The sequence below is a fragment of the Tripterygium wilfordii genome, chromosome 20 (assembly GCF_013401445.1).
Source record: "Tripterygium wilfordii isolate XIE 37 chromosome 20, ASM1340144v1, whole genome shotgun sequence".
Lineage (NCBI taxonomy): Eukaryota > Viridiplantae > Streptophyta > Magnoliopsida > Celastrales > Celastraceae > Tripterygium > Tripterygium wilfordii.
The window spans coordinates 9,219,341-9,238,776 of NC_052251.1; the positions used below are offsets into that span (position 1 = coordinate 9,219,341).

General features: G+C 37.8%; 1 protein-coding gene across 1 annotated transcript; it reads right to left on the reverse strand.

Annotated features, from left to right (window-relative positions):
• Positions 1 to 14,245: 14,245 nt before the first annotated feature.
• On the reverse strand, positions 14,246 to 15,729 carry LOC119987464 (stemmadenine O-acetyltransferase-like). The gene has a single exon (XM_038832391.1). The coding sequence runs from the start codon at positions 15,650 to 15,652 to the stop codon at positions 14,294 to 14,296; it is 1,359 nt and encodes a 452-aa protein (XP_038688319.1). The 5' UTR covers positions 15,653 to 15,729; the 3' UTR covers positions 14,246 to 14,293.
• Between the last annotated feature and the right edge of the window lie 3,707 nt (positions 15,730 to 19,436).

Consider the following 19,436-nt stretch of genomic DNA (forward strand, 5'->3'; position numbering starts at 1 on the left):
TTTTTCCTAACAAGGTCTTCAATGGATATTCTGTCACCACTTCCACTGGGTATTCCTGGAAATAATGGTTCAACTTCCTAGAAGCCATTAGCAATGCCAAGAGAAGCTTTTCCAGGGGTGAGTACCTTGTTTCAACATCTAGCATTGTCTTGCTTACATAGTAGATTGGGTATTGGACCTTCTTTTCTTTTCTCAGGATTACGGCACTGACGGCATGATCTGACACTGCCATGTATAGTTGAAGCGTGTCTCCTTCCTTGGGAGTTGCTAACAGTTGGGGCTTCTGTAAATAACTCTTAAACCCAAGAAACGCCACCTCGCATTCATCATCCCATTGGAAAGCTCTCCCCGACTTAAGCAATCGAAAGAAAGGACTGATCTGTCTGAGGATCTACTGATGAACCTGTTAAGTGTCGTCGCCATTCCAGTTAATTTCTGTATCTCCTTCACCTTGGTGGGTCACTCCAAGCATTGAATGGCCTTGATCTACGTTGGGTCAGCCTCGATTCCCCTTTGTGTAACAAGATGGCCTAGGAATTTACCCGTACTAACTCCAAAAGCGCATTTGCTAGCATTGAGTTTTAGGTTATTTCTCTTTATGACATCAAGTACCTCATGAAGGTGCATCAAATGATCCTGCTGAAATTTGCTTTTGACCACCATGTCATCTATGTAAACTTCCATAGTCTTGCCAATCAGAGGTCCAAAAAGTTTCGTCACCATCCTCTGAAATGTGGCACCTGCGTTCTCTAAGCCGAAAGGCATTACTTGGTAACAGAATATTCCTTTTGGGGTGATGAACGAAGTCTTCTCCTGATCAGACGGATGCATTGGTATTTGATGGTACCCTCGGTCTGCATCCAGGAAGCTCATCCTTGCCATTCCTGATGTCATATCCACCAATTGATCAATTTTAAGAAGCGGGAACAAATCCTTCGGACATGCTTTGTTCAAATCAGTAAAATCAACACAGACCCTCCATTTTTCATCCTTCTTTCGGACCACCACTGTGTTCGAGAGCCATTCGGGATATTGTACTTCCCTGATGGCCTTAGCTTCCAGCAAGTTTTCTACCTCCTTAACCACGACCTCCGTATGTTGAACGGCTGACCTTCTCCCCTTCTGTATTACAGGTTTAAAACCTCGTTTGACATTCAACCTATGGATTACCAATTCCGAATCCACCACTGGCGTCTCATAGGGAGTCCATGAAACACGCCCACATTTCTCTTTAACATCCCAATTAAGGATTCCTTCTCTGGTATGGGCAAGCTAGTCCCAACTAAAGTATCTGTCAGTACTTTCAGGTGTAACTTGAACCTTTTCGAGTTCTTCCATCGACTTTGTTGCTGGCTCCTTTCCAACTTCCTCTAGGGCTGGAGCGTCTTCTTCCATCATCATTATTCTTCCTGTTTGCTTTGCTTTTGCCATAAAACACTCTTTTGAGGCAGCTTGGTCTCCTCTTATTTCCACCACTTTGTCCCCGAAGGGGAATTTGAGAATCTGATGATAAGATGGGGGAACAGCCTCCATTAAGTGAAGCCAAGTCCTGCCCATGATTGCATTATATGTCGAGGGTAGATCTATAACAAGGAAATCCATCTCTATTGTTCTTGGACCTGCTGTGACTGGGATTCTTATCCTTCCGAGCGGCCAAACTGGGGTTGCATTAAGTCCCACCAGATGTGTTGAAACAGGAATCAAATCTGCATGAGTTATCCCTAACTTCTGGAAAAGTGAATAATACATGATCTATGCGGAACTTCCTTGGTCTACCATCATTCGCTTCACTGTTGCTGCTCCGATTTGCAGGGAGATCACAAGAGCATCATTATGCGAAAAGATCACTCCTGTTGCATCTTCCTTGGTGAAAGTGATTGCAGTTGCCTCCCTTGGTCTCTTTGTTCCCAAATGGGGATTAAAATCCATCTGCATTACCTCTTGTTGGTGTCGGACCCTCTTATACTCCGTTCACCTTATCTCATCACCAAGTTGTGCATTCGGTACAATGGCATCAATAAAATTAACCACGTAGTGTGAAGGTTCTCCCCGCTCCTTTGACTGAGGTTCTGCCTTCTTTTCGGCAACGGTTTTCTCTTTGTCAATAAATTCCTTAAGATGCCCCTGTTGAACCAATTCTTCCAAATGCCTTTTGAACTCTTTACAATCTTCTGTCCTGTGGCCTTTGTCTTTATTATAGGAACACCATTTGGATTGGTTTCGAGTGGATGGATCCCCAAGAATTCGAATGAAGAAAGATACTGGGGAAGTCTTATGGAGTGCTCAGAAGAAGGCCGAACAAAGCCTCAGAAAGATGACTTCCACACCCTTTGTACAGGCTCTGCAATTGGAAGATCCACCAAACAAGTTTTCACCCCCGACGTTTGCAGTCTATGATGGAAATTGCCTCTGTCTCCATGAATTCAAGGCTCTTTTGGCAGGTCCGATCGATCGGGAATGGCTCCGATCGATCGGAAATCGGTTCTGGAGTAAAAATCTTCATTTTGCATTCTTTTCCTTCCTTTCTTGCCTTGACACCTACAATATGCAAATATAACTTTCTTAGGCAATATCAACTCTTAATCAACTCAAAATGAGATGAACTTATGTGTAAAAGATGCATAAGTGTATGTATATATTTGACACATCAGTGGTGTTGATGGTTATCGGAGTTGGCCGTATTGGCCGAATCTAGCTCTTTTTCAAATGGTTGCCGTGATTTCAAGAAGATGTTTTGGTGAATCAAGTGATAATCGATGGCCAGTGATGACTGAGCTTTGATCGAGCTTACCTAGAACTTATTTCGGTAGTTTGTTAGTCGAAAATGATGACCGGACGACCAATTTCCAGTGGTCGAAATGAAGGAAGAAGAAGAGAGAAGAAGAAAGAGAGAGAAAAAAGGAGGAAGAAGAATGACATCACGTGTGTGACTCTAGATGGATTTTAAAGATATCTTTAGGGGTATTTTCGTCAACACAATATAAATGTGTTTTTTTCTAATATTTTTTCCGCTTTGTCCTTCCTTGAATATATAACTATCAGATTGTCCTTTCCCCTAATTGCCCCGAAAATTATTTCCTCAAATCCCTTTAGAGTCCATGTAATAGCAGAGGTGGACTTGATTGAGAGTAAAGAAACATTATTGTTCTATGACTATTTTTGGATTCTGGACTTGGCCAAGTGTATAATAGCGAACAAAAAGATATGATTTGACCCTGGGATGTGAATGGAGTAAGACGAAAGGAGAAATTTTCTATAAAATTTTTCAGTTGGGCAAAAACATTTCTTGGGGTAGCATGGCGCGAGGAATAGCTCTATCTCCCGATTTCAACTCCTCAAATATCTTTCCTCGAAACAATGCATTCACGCGAGATCTGTTTGTCTCGGATTTAATGAATTGATTCTTTCAAGAAAATGTCAAGTTTGTCGGAAGGAGGTTCGTGTTTGAAGGACCAGTTATAAGCAATCTTAAGGCCAAAGCAACTAGATTAGGCCTGCAGAAGCCAACGCGAGTAGAGGTAGTGGTTGCACTCCTCTTTAAATGCATCATGTCTGCATCCAAGGCAAAATCTGGTGCCAAGACGAAGTCAGCTTTGTTATCAACTTCGGTGAACTTGCGACGAAGGGCTGAGCCAAAATTCCCATAAACAATAGTGGGAAGTATACTTTTGGTTGCAGCGATAGTAGCAAATAGTGAAGAAACGGATGCACGTAGTTTCGTGTCCCGGATGAGAGAAACATTATCCCCAATGAATAGTGATTTTGTCAAGAGCCTTCAAGGGGATCATGGATTGCAGTCTCTTTGCGAATATTTTAGGAGGCTTGGTGAATCATATTCAAAGGGTATCTCCAATGGAGATGAAATAATTGTGTTTAATAGCTGGTGTAACACAGGCACTTACAGTATTGATTTTGGTTGGGGGAAGCCATTATGGTTCCCAGCTTTTGGTTCTGCCCTAGGGATTTCTGGATCTGTGATTCAGCTCGTGGATACAAGAAGCGGTAATGGAATAGAAGCATGGGTGTCACTGGATGAAGAAATCATGGCTATGGTAGAACATGACAAAGAACTCCTTTCAGTAGCCTCAATGGATCCTAGTCCTATTGAAATTGATTTCAAGTCAAGGCTTTGATCAATTTATGCCTTTAACTCTTGTCGTTGTTGTGGTTTCTAATTTTGAATTCCGTTTTGAAATGGTTTAATTTTCAGTCTCTTTTCAATATTGTTGGTTTCATTTTGATTGAATTCAAACACATTAATAAAAGGAATATCCTTCCTGTGAGTGCACTTAATCTAAGTATAATATTATGCTAGACGTAAGAGCAACAATCTTCTGTAGATTAGAACCTCATGAGAGAGCAGTATTACCCAGAGGATATACAAAACCTGTAGTACTCTACTTGCTATCAACATCACCAACTAAGTCAGCATCCACATAACCAGTAAGTTTCAAATCAAATGCAGTGAAATAGAGGCAGGTATCAGTCGAACCCCTTAAGTATCTCATTATCCTGAAGAAAAAATAGGAGCAGTTGTAGAGAAGAATAGAGACAATATTTGGTGTGTATATATCTTGATGTTTTACATTACAATTACAACCTCATATATATAGGGATCAAACATTACACCCTAAGACAAATGTTCCATAATTTGATGAGCAAATTATGGGACAAAGGTTCCATAATTTGAGGAACAAATTATGCCATAATTTGAGGAGCAAATTATGGGACAAAGGTTCCATAATTTGAGGAGCAAATTATGCCATAATTTGTGGAACAAATTATGGGACAAAGGTTCCATAATTTGAGGAGCAAATTATGCCATAATTTGAGGAACAAATTATGCCATAATTTGAGGATTTAATGTCAATACTCCCCCTCAAGCTGGATCAAGAGGATTGATTGAGCCAAGCTTGGACAATAATCGGTGAAAATGACCAGAAGACAGAACCTTTGTAAAAACATCAGCAAGTTGATCATGGCTTCGAGTGTAAACTGTTTGAATAACTTGAGTCTGAACTTGATGACGAATAAAATGACAATCAACTTCAATATGTTTTGTGCGTTCATGAAACACGGGATTAGCAGCAATATGCATAGCAGCCTGATTATCACAAAAAAGAGTCATAGGAAGACTACTTGGAAAACCCAAATCTGCGAGCAAACTCTTAAGCCATATTAGTTCACATGCACTGGATGCCATTGCACGATATTCAGCTTCAGCACTAGAACGAGCAACCACATGTTGTTTTTTGCGACGCCAAGAAACAAGATTTCCACCAACAAACATACAATAGCCGGAAGTGGACTTTCGATCAAGGGCATTTCCAGCCCAATCAGAATCACTATATCCTGTAATCCGTAAGTGACCGTGCTTAGCTAGAACTATGCCACGACCAATAGAACCCTTGAGATAACGTAAGATTCGTTTGACAATGCCCAAATGGAAAAGAGTAGGAGCGTGCATGAACTGGCTAACAAGACTTACACCATAAGCAATGTCAGGTCGAGTAATAGTGAGATAAATGAGCTTACCAACCAACCGTTGGTAATCACTAACTCCTTGTAAAGGTTCACTGGCTGTATCAAGATTTAATTTGCTATCCAGTGGAGTGGATGTTGGTTTTGAATTCATCATTTCGGTTTCCTCTAGCAAATCAAGAATATACTTCCTTTGATTTAGAAATAAACCTTTGCTGGAAACTGCCATTTCAATGCCAAGAAAGTAATTTAAGGAACCAAGATCCTTAATAGGACATCGAGATTGAAGAGTGGTTTTGAGTTGAGAAATAGCGTCAATATTATTCCCAGCAATAATAAGATCATCAACATAAATTAGGACCACCACTATAGTATTGGAAGAATGACGAATGAACAAGGAAGAATCAGCTGTACTGCGAGAGAAACCAACCTCTTGAAGAACGGTACTTAACTTGGCGTGCCAAGCACGCGGAGATTGTTTCAACCCATAGATTGATTTGTGTAGGTGACAAACCAAAGAAGAATCCGAACTCTGTGGATGTCCGGGAGGTAGTTTCATATAGACTTCTTCTTCAAGATCCCCATGAAGGAAAGCATTTTTGACGTCCATTTGACTCATAGACCATCCACAATTTACGGCAACTGAGAGGAGAGTACGCACTGTATTCATCTTAGCAACAGGAGCAAACGTCTCTTTGTAATCCACACCAAAGGTTTGAGTAAATCCCTGGGCCACAAGGCGAGCTTTATGCCTGTCAATGGTACCATCCGAGTGAAATTTAGTTTTATATACCCAGCGGCTCCCCACTGGTTGTTTTCCAGGAGGAAGTTTAACAACACTCCAAGTCTGATTTTCAGCAAGAGCTTGAAGCTCTTCACCCATAGCTTGTCGCCATATTTCCTGAGAATTTGCTTCCTTGAAATTCTTAGGTTCATGAACAGTAGAAATAGCGGTGAGAAATGCCACATGAGCTGAGGAAAGACGATGATAAGTGACATACTTGGAGAGAGGATGACAAGCAGAAAAAGTTAAGTAATCTTGAAGTTTTGTTGGAGGAACGCGGTTTCGAGTAGGATTTCGTCGAACCAATGACGGTGAAACCTCAGGAATATTAGTGGAAGCAAGCACATGCACATCTTGGAGACTCTCGGGTTGTTCGGCTGGCGGATTCTCAACCAGATTTTCAGCTAGCACATTTGGAAGGAGTTCAGCCTGTCCAGTTGGAGGATTTTCAGTCTGCATATCTGGAGGATACTCAGCCTGGTGTGGAACAAACTTAGCAATATTAGGCTTGTGAGGAACCCCTTCAGAAATAATCTCGGATATAGGCAAGGGAAACACGTCCTCTAAATCATCTTGAGAATTTGTATAATAAGGTGTTGCTTCTTCAAACACAACATCTCTGGAGACAAATAATCTTCGTGAATCAGGATGATAACATTTATACCCCTTTTGGGTCGAAGAATACCCCAAAAAAATACACTTAGCAGCTCGGGCATCAAGCTTATCACGATGAGCTGCTTGTATATGCACAAAGCAAGTGCAACCAAATACTCTCAAGTGAGACACATCAATAGTTTTCTCCTGCAAAACTTCAAGGGGAGATTTAAAAGACAACACTCGGCTCGGAAGCCGATTGATGATATAAACTGCTGCTAATACTCCATAAGACCAAAAAACTTTTGGAACATGCATGTGAAGCATCAAAGCACGAGTTTTTTCCAACAAGTCTCTATTTTTACGTTCGGCTACTCCGTTTTGTTGAGGAGTACCAACACAACTAGTCTGATGCACAATGCCATGAGAATATAAGTACTGTGTCATATTTTTAGACATGAATTCTGTGCCATTATCAGAACGAAGTGTTTGAATTTTAGAGGAAAATTGAGTTTGAACAAGCATATGAAAATCTTTGAAGATATTCATAACTTCACTTTTTGATCTCAACAAGTACACCCAAGTAACACGTGAGAAATCATCAATAAATGTAACAAAATATTTAAAACCATCAATTGATTCAAGAGTAGGTCCCCAAACATCGGAGTGAACAAGTTCAAACATTCTAGTAGTTCTAGAAGAAGAAGACACAAAAGGTAATCTAGTGGATTTTGACAAATGGCAAATATCACAAGAAAAATAATTGGTATCAACATTTGGCAACAATTTAGTGAGAATATTATCTGAAGGATGTGCTAAACGTTGATGCCAGAGAACATGATCTGCAGAGGAAGAAGGAAAAAACGAGACTTGAGTACTTTTGCTAGGTTGAAAATTTCCGGAGATGTAGTAGAGCCCTTTCAGAAAAAAACCTCTACCAATGATCTTCTTGGTGACAATGTCCTGAAAAAGTACCGAATGAGGAAGAAATATTGCACAACAATTTAAATCCAAAGTGAGTTTGCTAACCGAAAGTAACTTGACTGGAAAGGATGGAACATATAAAGCTATTGAAGTCACATCTTTAGATAACAATTTAAGTTTACCTTCACCAAGAAGAGGAACACCTTTTCCATTGGCAATTGACACATGAGGTGGAGTAGAAAATTTTTTGAAGTCAGACAAATTTGTTAATTTATTTGTCATATGATGGGTGGCACCAGAATCAACAATCCAAAAATCATGCACAGTATTAAATTCTATAGCAGTAGAGAGTGCACTGAAAATACCTTCAAAGTTGTCATTGAATTGATGTCCCGAGTCTGCTAAGAACCCAGCAAACTTACCAAGAAGGGCTGTGAAATTCGAGTGTTCTGTACCAGAAACTCCATGTCCTCCCTTCTCCTGAAGATAGGTTGCAAACTCATTTATAAGAGAAATTGGATTTGAGATGTAATTTACCATATCTCCATGTAATGTTTTTGCAACATGGACTCTTGGTTTAGAAAGTCCCTTATCCTTAGCAAACTTTGGTTTCAATTCTGGATGGAGAACCCAACACCTTTCAACTAGATGTCCCAGATGATGACAATGTTGGCATTTTAAATCCGGTCGCTTGCCTTTGTATGATGCATAAGCACGAGACTCAAAGAGGTTAGGCCTAGCTTCCACATTCATGACTTTCCTTCTTAATTCTTCTCTCTGAATCATGGAGATGACAGAAGCAAGCGATGGAAGTTCTGGAGACATGAGAACTCGGCTGCGGAGATCTTCATATTCAGGTCCAAGACTTGCTAACAACTGAAATATTTTGTCCTCCATTACACGATTGCGAAGAATCGTGGTATCAACTGTGTGAGGACGATACAACTCAAGTTCGTTCCACATCTTTTTAAGACAGCTAAGCAATTGAACAAAAGGTTTTCCGGCTTGTTGAAGATTCACAATATCTCGCTGAAGTTCAAAAATTCTGGCAGAATTATTTTGTTGGCCATACATATCACGAATTGCCGACCACAAGATAGAAGCAGACTCCGAGTAACTAAAGATCTCTGCAAGAGAAGAATCCATGACCGCACTAATTGGTCTTTTGATAACCATGCTCCATAATCTGGAGACTTTTCATCAGGAGAAGGAATCTTTTCATCAATAAAATCGAGTTTAGGTCTTCCACCAAGAGCCAGTGTAATAGATCTGGACCATGGAAGATAATTAAACTCATTAAGAAGGACAGAGCACAACCGTTGATTTGGATTGGACTCTAACTCAGGAGCACTTGGAGCACCTGTAGAAGACGACTTTGCGCCAGAGAAGATAGAATCGTCGTTTGCCATAATTGTTGAGCAAACAAGAACTTAAACAGGACAAAAAACCTGCTCCGATACCATGAAGAAAAAATAGGAGCAATTGTAGAGAAGAATAGAGGCAATATTTGGTGTGTATATATCTTGATGTTTTACATTACAATTACAACCTCATATATATAGGGATCAAACATTACACCCTAAGACAAATGTTCCATAATTTGAGGAGCAAATTATGGGACAAAGGTTCCATAATTTGAGGAACAAATTATGCCATAATTTGAGGAGCAAATTATGGGACAAAGGTTCCATAATTTGAGGAGCAAATTATGCCATAATTTGATGAACAAATTATGCCATAATTTGAGGATTTAATGTCAATACCCCTTAAGTATTCTCACTAACATTTATCTTAAGTATCATGTCCAGACCCTAGCTTACATCATCAACCCTATAGCTGAGTGTATGTATGTTTTTCATCTTTTTACGATCTTCATCTGTCTTGGGTGATTGATCTTCCCCAGTTTGAATTGACTGTCCGAAAATATACACACGGATTTGATTATGTCCATGTCAAATCGACGGAGAACCTTTTCAACATACTCTTTGAAATCTTGAGTGTATCTTTGGATTTGTCCCTTGCCATCCTCAGGCCAAGAATCTTTTTGTAGCTTCATATCCCTAATCTAAAATTTCTTTGACAACTGCCTTTTCAGCTTACTAATCTCCTCACTGCTGGATCTTGCAATGAGCATATCATCCACATACAATAAGTTGCCAAATTACCTAAAATAGCAGCAATGTTCTGCATGAGTTCTACTATAAACTAGAACTGCACATGAAGTTGTCGAAGAGCTAACCATTGTCTTGGCGCTTGTTTCAAACCATACAAGTTCTTCTCCAATTTGCAAATAGGATTCTCTTTACTGGTACTGCGAATTCTTCTGGCTGATTCATATAAACGTTATCCTCCAAATCCCCATGAAAGATAGACACGATTATGCATACAAAATCTCAGCTGAAACAAAATTTATTTTATCACATAGTGTTTCACATTAGGGAATAGAATAACAACATGGTGAAACAAATCCGGACAACAATTTTGGGAAAGGGTTTTGAGCAAGTGAACGTTCAAATTTCTAAATCATTCCTTCACGTAAAATGTTCATCATGATGTGTTTTAGGTTTCTACGAAATTTCAACTTAATTGAAGTTCATTCAATACAAAAACAATCGCTGAGTTCTTAACTAGTTTTAGATCACTTCAATGAAAGTCATATGAATAAGTTCATTTGATACAAAAACAATCGCTGAGATAATATCAATAGAGTGCATCAAACCCTAGGGGCGTTTCTGAGGACGGGTGAGACAGGCGGTGGCCTAGGGCCCCCAAATCCTCAGGCCCCATAATTTTGAAAAAAATTAAATTATTGGTAGTATTTTTTTTTTTTAAGAAAAGGGCTTAGCCTGAAATTTTATTAATCAAGGAAGAGAAAAAGCCTCTTCAATGGCTTACAAGAAACGAGTGGGCATGAACCTGACCTCGACAACAAGAAGAAAAACACACAACAAAAGCACAACCAACCACACAACAAGAAAATCCACAAGAACCCTATTTTCTGATACGAAAAGCTGGGATCCCCAACCTATCCATCTGGAACAGACCTTTAACAGTAGGGAGGAGATTACAGAAACTATCAAAGACTACAAAAACTTTACTATTGGAAGCTTTGAAAGCCAAGAGCAGCACCATTGAGCTCCCTGTATACATGTTTGAAGCTGATATCCAACGACATATAATTTTTGGCTATAGCTCTCTTCAAGTAGATCAGATTCCAAGGGCAACTCATGCTCTCAGAAGGAAGGTTAATAACAATTAATGAATCAGATTCGACAAGAAGGTTTGAGAGCCCTAAGTAAGCAGCAAGATTTATACCCTCACATATAACCATCATCTTAGTAAAGGTAATGGAATTAGAGCCATAAAAATTAGATAAAGCAGCCACAAAAATGCCAAAGCTACTTCTAATAACACCTCCACTCTATATTGTCTATTGAAAGTGATTTGGCAGAAAAAATTGATTACACTAACATAATTAGTGATTTTGCATCTAAAAATGCTACAAGATGTCATATTTAAGTATTATATACGATATTTAATTTTTTTTTGAAGAGGCCCCTTATTTGAAGTTTTTCCAGTGCCCTCGAAGACTCAAGTACGCCACTGACAAACCCTCATCTCCAATACCTCATCACCTTAGAACCCACAAGATCTCTCTTATCGTTCAATTCAGCATCAAACATGTTTGTTTTGACAATCAACTTTTATCTCCCAAACCAATAGCTGCCTCCATCTCCACGAGATCCCAAGTGTTGAAACAATACGCTGGAAAGATCCCAAGTGTTCAAACAACACTCTTTCCATTGATTGTAACAACGAGGGAATTGCTTATGCGTTGGCATGAGTTAATTGTAATTTATGCAATTATCACATACGGCCTGATTTCTCGAAACTACCCAGATGTGTGCCATGCGAAATCATTCTTCATAAAATGACTCCAGGTGCCTATGTTGTTATGGTACAAGAAACTGTGTTTGTTTGTGGTGGTTTTTTTTAAATTGAGACTTCTCTTAGTTTATTTTATAATCCTTTAGGTATTAGAAGATAGAGTTGTGTTTTCATCAAACACTTATATTTATATGTTATTTAGTTAGTTCTTCTAGTGGTAATAGAAAAAGGTCTTCTAATAATATTAGAAAACAATTAGGTGAGTTCTATATAAGTGAAGATTAATTTACGCTTTGTACGGTGAGCTTCTCTCAAAGACAAATTTCTATAGTTTTGTCATATTTTTCGTTCTCCAAATTCTGTGATATCTTTTATTGTTCCCTGTCTTGGTATTTAAGAAGCTATTTTTCTGGTTATTTCAATTGACAAATTTATGGTGTTTTTGGTGGAGATTTCTTGGTGATTTACAGGTTAGTAAACCTTCAATTTCTAATAGTGGTATCAGACCTTATATCTTTGAAGGATCTATGGAGATTTCTAGCATGTTTGCATAATTTAATCTGCTGGCCAGGTCTGATTTCTGAGTTTGTGAATCAGATCTGATTTTTGGAGTATTTTTTTTCTTTACTAGCTTGCTGGACATTGTTGAAGTTGCTTATTTCTAATTTATTAGCAACATAAATTTCTACCAAATATATCGGCTTCATCTTTGCCTTCTCCTCTGATGTTCAAAGCAGAAAACAATGATTTTTGGGCAGTCAAGATGGAGGGTTTCTTGATGGCTCATGGTATTTGAAATATAATAGAAGTTAGATATGATTCATCCTCACTATGAGAGAATCCTTCAATTCAGCAGATTAAAGATCATGCCGACTTGAAGCAAAAGAATTTTAAAGACTTAACATTCATTCACTCAATTATTGATGAAACAATTTTCTCAAGAATCCTTGGATTGAAAACATCCAAGGTTACTTGGGACAAGCTTAAAGAAGAGTTTCAAGGAAGTGAGAGAGTTAGGGCAGTGAAGGTCTTGATTCTAAAGAGAGAATTTGAAAGTGGTGGAAAAAATGTTGATTAGCTTGCATGAAAAATTGAAGCTAAAGTGTTAACTATATATAGTGGAGTCTTGTGACTTTAAGAAGTTTGACAATTTCTGAATTGTGCGACAAGTTGCAAGCACAAGAGGAAAGGACCTCCATAAGGTTAGATGAAACTATTGAAGGTGCGTTCCAAGCAAGACACAAAGGGAAGCAAAACTCATTCAAGAAGGATGATAAGAAATCAGGATTTGACAAAGGAGGGAACGATAAATCACATGAAAACTTGAGTGACTCATCTAAAATAGGAAAATTTCCACATTGTGACATTTGCAAGTTGACTAATCACTTTGAAAATGACTGTAGGCACAAGGGAAAATCCAAAAACATAGACAAATTTGGTATAACTTTTATAAAATCATAATATGCCATAACAAATTATATGCCCAATATAATAGTATCGAGTTAAACTTCATAAATCATGTTTTGGTCGAAAGTCATGCACGAAGAATTGAAATCCTTACACGAGAACCACACTTCTAACTTGGTGAAGTTATCTCAAGGAAAGGAAGCTCTTAAGAGCAAATAGGTTTACACGTTGAAGATTAAAAGTAATAATTCACAACAGAGGTATAAGGCACGGTTGGTTGTGAAAGGGTTTGGTCAAAAGAAAAGTGTTGACTTTGAGGGAATTTTCTCTCCAGTTTTGAAAATGTTCTCTATCTAAGTTTTTCTTCGTTTAGTTCCTTTACCGTGATTTAGAAGAAATTTTTTTTTTCATGGAGTAACTTGAGGGTTTCAAAGTCAGTGGAAAAGAACATCATGTTTGTAAACTAAACAAGAGTCTATATGGGTTAAAGCAAGCATCAAGGCAGTGGTACAAGAAATTTGATTCTTTTATGGTAAATCATTGGTACAACAAGACAACTTCAGATTATTGTGTGTTTACAAAGCATGACTTTATTATTCTACTTTTTTATGTTGATGATATGTTGATTGTTGGACATGATGTAATTAAAGTTGAAAAGATGAAGAAAGAACTTAGTAAGTCTTTTGCCATGAAAATCTACTTTGAGATCAACAAAGCAGATTCTTGGTACGAAAATCTCCCGTGATATGAAGAATGGAAAGCTTTGGTTATCTCAAGAAAGCTACATTGAGAACGTTCTTGGAAGATTCAAAATGAATAAAGTCAAAGTAGTGTCATCTCCACTTGCAGGTTTTTTCAAGCTCACTTCTCAACAATGTCCTATAAGTGAGAAAGAGAAAGAATAAATGACTAACGTTCCTTATTCTTCTGCAGTTGGCAGTTTGATGTATGTTGTGGTCTGTATGAGGCTAGACATTGCTAGCTTATGCATCGGGGTTGTCAGTAGATTCCTCTCTAATCCTAGTAAAGAACATTGAGAAGGAGTCAAATGTGTACTTAGGTATCTCAGAGATCACTCCAGCCTTATCTCTCTATAACATTTCCTCATCTTTGTGATCCTTGTATGTATGACATATGGATGAAAATTAAACCATTTCAAATCGGAATTCAAAATTAGAAACCACAACAACGACAAGAGTTAAAGGCATAAATTGATCAAAGCCTTGACTTGAGTAAATCAATTTCAAGAGGACTAGGGTCCACTGAGGCTACTGAAAGGAGTTCTTTGTCATGTTCTACCATAGCCATGATTTCTTCATCCAGTGACACCCATGCTTCTATTCCATTACCGCTTCTTGTATCCACGAGCTGAATCACGGATCCAGAAATCCCTAGGGCAGAACCAAAAGCTGGGAACCATAATGGCTTCCCCCAACCAAAATCAATACTATAAGTGCCTGTGTTACACCAGCTATTAAACGTAATTATATCATCTCCATTGGATATACCCTTTGAATATGATTCACCAAGCCTCCTCAAATATTCGTGAAGAGACTGCAATCCATGATCCCCTTGAAGGCTCTTGACAAAATCACCATTAATTGTGGATAATGTTTCTCTCATCTGGGATACGAAACTACCTGCATCTGTTTCTTCACTATTTATTGTTATCGCTGCAAGCAAAAGTATATTTCCCACACTTGTTTGTGGGAATTTTGGCTCTGCCCTTCGTCGCAAGTTCACCGAAGTTGATAACAAAGCCGACTTCTTCTTGGCGCCAAATTTTGCCTTGGATGCAGACATGATGCATTTCAACAGGAGTGCAACCACTACCTCTGCTCGTGTTGGCTTATGCATGCCTAATCTCGAAGCTTTGGCTTTAAGATTGCTTATCATTGCTCCTTCAAACACAAACCTCCTTCCGACAAAGATGCCCTTTTCTTGATAGAGTCGATTCGTTAAAGCCATGATAGTTAGATCTTGCGAGAATGTGTTGTTTCGAGGAAAGATATATGAGCAGCTGAAATCGGGAGATAAAGCTGCTCCTTCTCGTGCCATGCTACCCCACGAATTGAGGAATGCCATCATCGAAGTTGCGTCGATAATGTTGTGTGTAGTACCAAAGCCTATTGCAAAACCACCACAAGCAAACATAGTTTCTTGTATCTTAACAAGATGACAACCTGGAGTCATCTCACATAGAATGATTTCTTCTGGCACAAATTTTGGAAACTTTGAGAAATCTGGTTGCTTGAGATAATCAGATAATTTGCAACTGACTTTAGCCACTGTATAGGAAATCCCCTCATCATTACAATCGATGGAAAAGTTGTCGATGTTCCTCCCAGCGAAGGGATAATAGAGAGTTAGTGTTCGTGATAGCGATTGTTTCAAAACTTGTGATCTCTGAGAGATGGATATGGAGGCAGCTTCGTTCGCAGAATAAAATAAGAGGTTTGAAGCATAAATGGGAGGTGCAAATTGATCAAGAACACTGATAACATGGGTTCTAAGGTGAGTAGGTGTTGGAGAAGAGGGTTTGATGTTCTCTCTTGATATTATCTCAATCTCCATTTTTCTTTTCTCCACTTGCCAGATGGAGCTCAACTCCCAATATAAGGGCTATGTAGACATAAAAATTTGCAAGGTCAAACTTGTACACCTACTAAATTTAACCTTCGCATGGCATGGAAATCGTGCCAACTTATATGACATGTTAAGCAATAATTAAAAATTTTAAAAAGAGAAAGAAAAAAAAAAAGAAGGAACAACATTGATGACATCCATGACAAGAGACTAGAGAATCGCGAGTAGCTCAGATGAAACTCATGTGTGTGGTATTTTATAGAGGTCTTAAGTTCGAACCTCTCTCATCCCCTTCCCTTGTAATTAAAAAATAATATTGAGAGACACTGTTTGGTGAATATGGGTTTTGAATGTCAACTTTATTTGCTTCTTGTTGAAGAAAACCGCTTAAGAAGTTGGAGAAATTGGATTTTGAATGTTAGCTTTATTTGTTTGTTGTTGAAGAAAATCACTTTCAAAAATTGGGCTTGCAGGCTGACATATATCTCATATAGCATGTCAAACAGAGAAATTGATGCGGATCAAGATGTCAAGAAATTTCCTATTAAAACTCTTCAAAACTAGAGGTCGGGGTTTCGAAGAGGAAGAAGATTGTCTTTAAATGGAGGAGATTGACATAGGATAAGATTTTCATTATCTACTTAATTATTAAAAATTATTGTTGTTGTGTTACTAATAAGACGTATTTTGTAGTTATTATGAATTCAGGAAAAATTAACATTTTTGGACGTAGAACGGTCCATGGAAGAGTTCCTTGAGAAGTTGAAACGTCCTCGAAGGAAGCCAAATCGAAATCGGAATTGAAGTTGCTGTTTTTGGGAATTAAAGATTCAACTTCCAACTTTGACGTCCGTAACTTTTGATTCCCTTGTGTGTTTCCTTATCATAATATGTTTCTGAGGACTGATTTTGGAAACCTGAAGTTTAGAATTGGAAGGAGATCGAAAAGACATCGTTTTATAGTCCAACGGAGTTAATTAATTTTCCTGCACGTTTTAGGCTTTCAATTTTCCAATTCTATTTTAATTAGGAGTCCAATAAGGGTTTGATTGTTTTGTCAGTCTATAAATAGTCTCATAAACGTTTGTAATTGATACATTCAGTTTTATTAATAAAATTCTTTGAGGGTTTCTCAATTGTTCTTGGTGGATTCCAAGTTTCTTGATTTCGACGTGAACGAATTCAAGGGTTCTAGTTTCCGCACTGCGTCATTTTATTATTAATATTTTTTGGTAATTTAATATTGTAAAGAGTACCAAAAATTGATAAGTTTGTCACAGTGGGGTGATGGGGCTCTACTGTAGGGAAAAAAAACTACAGCAAAGCCCATTGTAAAATAATTTTGGGTGTAATTTTTATAAAAAAATTTTTGAAAAATCACATTTGCATTTTGGATTGGTTTTACGAATCCAACGATATTTTTTTGTTTAAAACAAAAATCAAACTCAACATGAAAAATGTATGTAATGTGTTTTGATTTATATCCAATGGTTCATAATTGTTATGTATTTTTCATGTTGAATTTGATTTTTGTTTCGAATAAAAATATATCATTGGATTCATAAAACTGAGAAAATATAAATATAATTTTTCAAAAATTTTAAAAAATCTTAAATCTTATTAATCCCCTACAGTGGGGGCCCCCTCTCATCCGTCATCTTGGTCTACTGTTTATTTTTTTCCAGACTAAAGTGAAAAAGCAAAACTCATATAAAACAAATAATAGAGAACCATTAGATTTTCAGCTATAAGTTAACCACTTAACTAAATCAAATATAACTAAGAACTTATTAACTTAAGCTAACTATAAATATTAAACATACATATATATAATTAATAACGGTTGGTCTGTTTTAACCGATCAGTTTTGTATAAAAACAAAAAACCGACCAAACATTCAGTTTATTTCATCTACAAAACCGATCAATCGGTTTTTTTCAACACATTAATATTAAAACCGACCAATCGGTCGGAAGGTTCGATTTTTTTTACACCTCTACCCGTCACTGTGACCTGGCGCTGACTCTGCTTGAGCATGAACTGCCAAGCAGTATCTCATAGTGGAAGGACGAAAAAGAAAACGTGTGGGGACAATTAAAAGGATGGCGCAAGTTTGTCTTTCTTTTGCACAAGTACGGCAGTTTGTTCTTTTATCAATGTTGTGTGGGGAGAATAAAAAGGTGTGTTGGTGTAGCACCAATCAGGGCGTGAGCGAGGAGAGCCGTGGGTACAGAGCCGATGAGAGATTCTGGTGCACCGGTGCTGTGGTGCACTGGATGATATGCTGGAGGCGGTGGTCATGTGAAAGCGCAGAGTCAGGAATTCATGTTAGGGGGGACAGTTAAAAGTTGACAGGGTTCGGGGGCTGCCCTCGAAATTTTTTTTAGACTATTTACATTACACCTATTTAATTGACAACACATGTTACTGAAATTAGTTTGTTAGACATGTAGGTTTACTGTTAGTTGAGAGTCTTGAGACGAACTTACGAAGCAACACGATTAGACACTTGCACTAGCGAAGGATAGTAGGTACGAAGTGTGTTTTTATTTAGGTTGCTAAGTGTATATTTGAGGTATGACGCTGTATATAATTGTATTTTTATTTATTTATGTATAATTATATAAGTATATATCTATGGAGGAATTCTCCTATGTTGACCAAAAAGTGTGGACCAACTTTATGGATCAAAATCTAATGGTTGTAATAAAGCACAATATAAGTGAGGGTCACACATTTATTATGGGACCCACCACATCTATGGTTGAAAAACAACTCCACAAAGTTGGTCTACATAGGAGAATTTCTATATATCTATGTATATATATGTATGCATGCATGTATGCATATATATGTGTATATACGTGCGCGTGTATATATGTGTGTATATATGTATGTATATATATAAAATTACCAAACATTTGGGGGGACTTCAACCTAGTGTAGTCCCCCTAAATCCGCCCTCATGTGTTTGGTGTGATACAAAGAACAAATTCTTAAACCTCTAGAGTGAATAGTTGTTGGCTGGTACTATTCCATGTGGTTTACGGTTTTGTATCAAGGTATTGTCTGTTCTGGGATTCCGTCACTATATTAGACGAAATATAAAATCTGTCGCCAAATTCTATCTCATGACGCACATCTTTAGAAAATATTTAATACAAATTAACGACGGAATAGAAAAACATGTATTTCCTGGCCAATTGCATAAGAGAATCGACTTTTACCGACACATATTAGGCGATGGATTTTAATTCTATCTTGTGATACATATCCTTAAAAATATCTAATTTTAATCACACAAATTAGTTGGGGAATTCAAATTCCGTCACTAAATTAGCGATGGAATATCAATTCCGTCGATAATATCTATTAATATACTGACACAAATTCCTATAAAGTATCTACTTTTACTTGCACTAAATAAGCAACGGAATTAATACAGGAAAATTTGGTCCCAAATTAGCAGTTTTCTTATAATGTACCCAATTTATCAACTAGAGTATTGAGGTCATGCGTCGGTCACGTGCCTTATTTGGGTCGTGACAACCAGGGAGAGAGAGAGAGGGAGAAATACTTGAAGCAAAAATACACCTCCATCCATAACTGATCCAGAGCCAAAAGAGGCTTACCAGATGATTTTTTTTTTCGGGTGTAATTTATAACTCTTAAGAGACTTGGTTTAATGCTTATATTTGGCAATTATTGGAGAAGTTCCTCTGATAGCTAGCCAGTCGAGGTTTTGATGATGGGATTTTCATTAAAGTTAGTT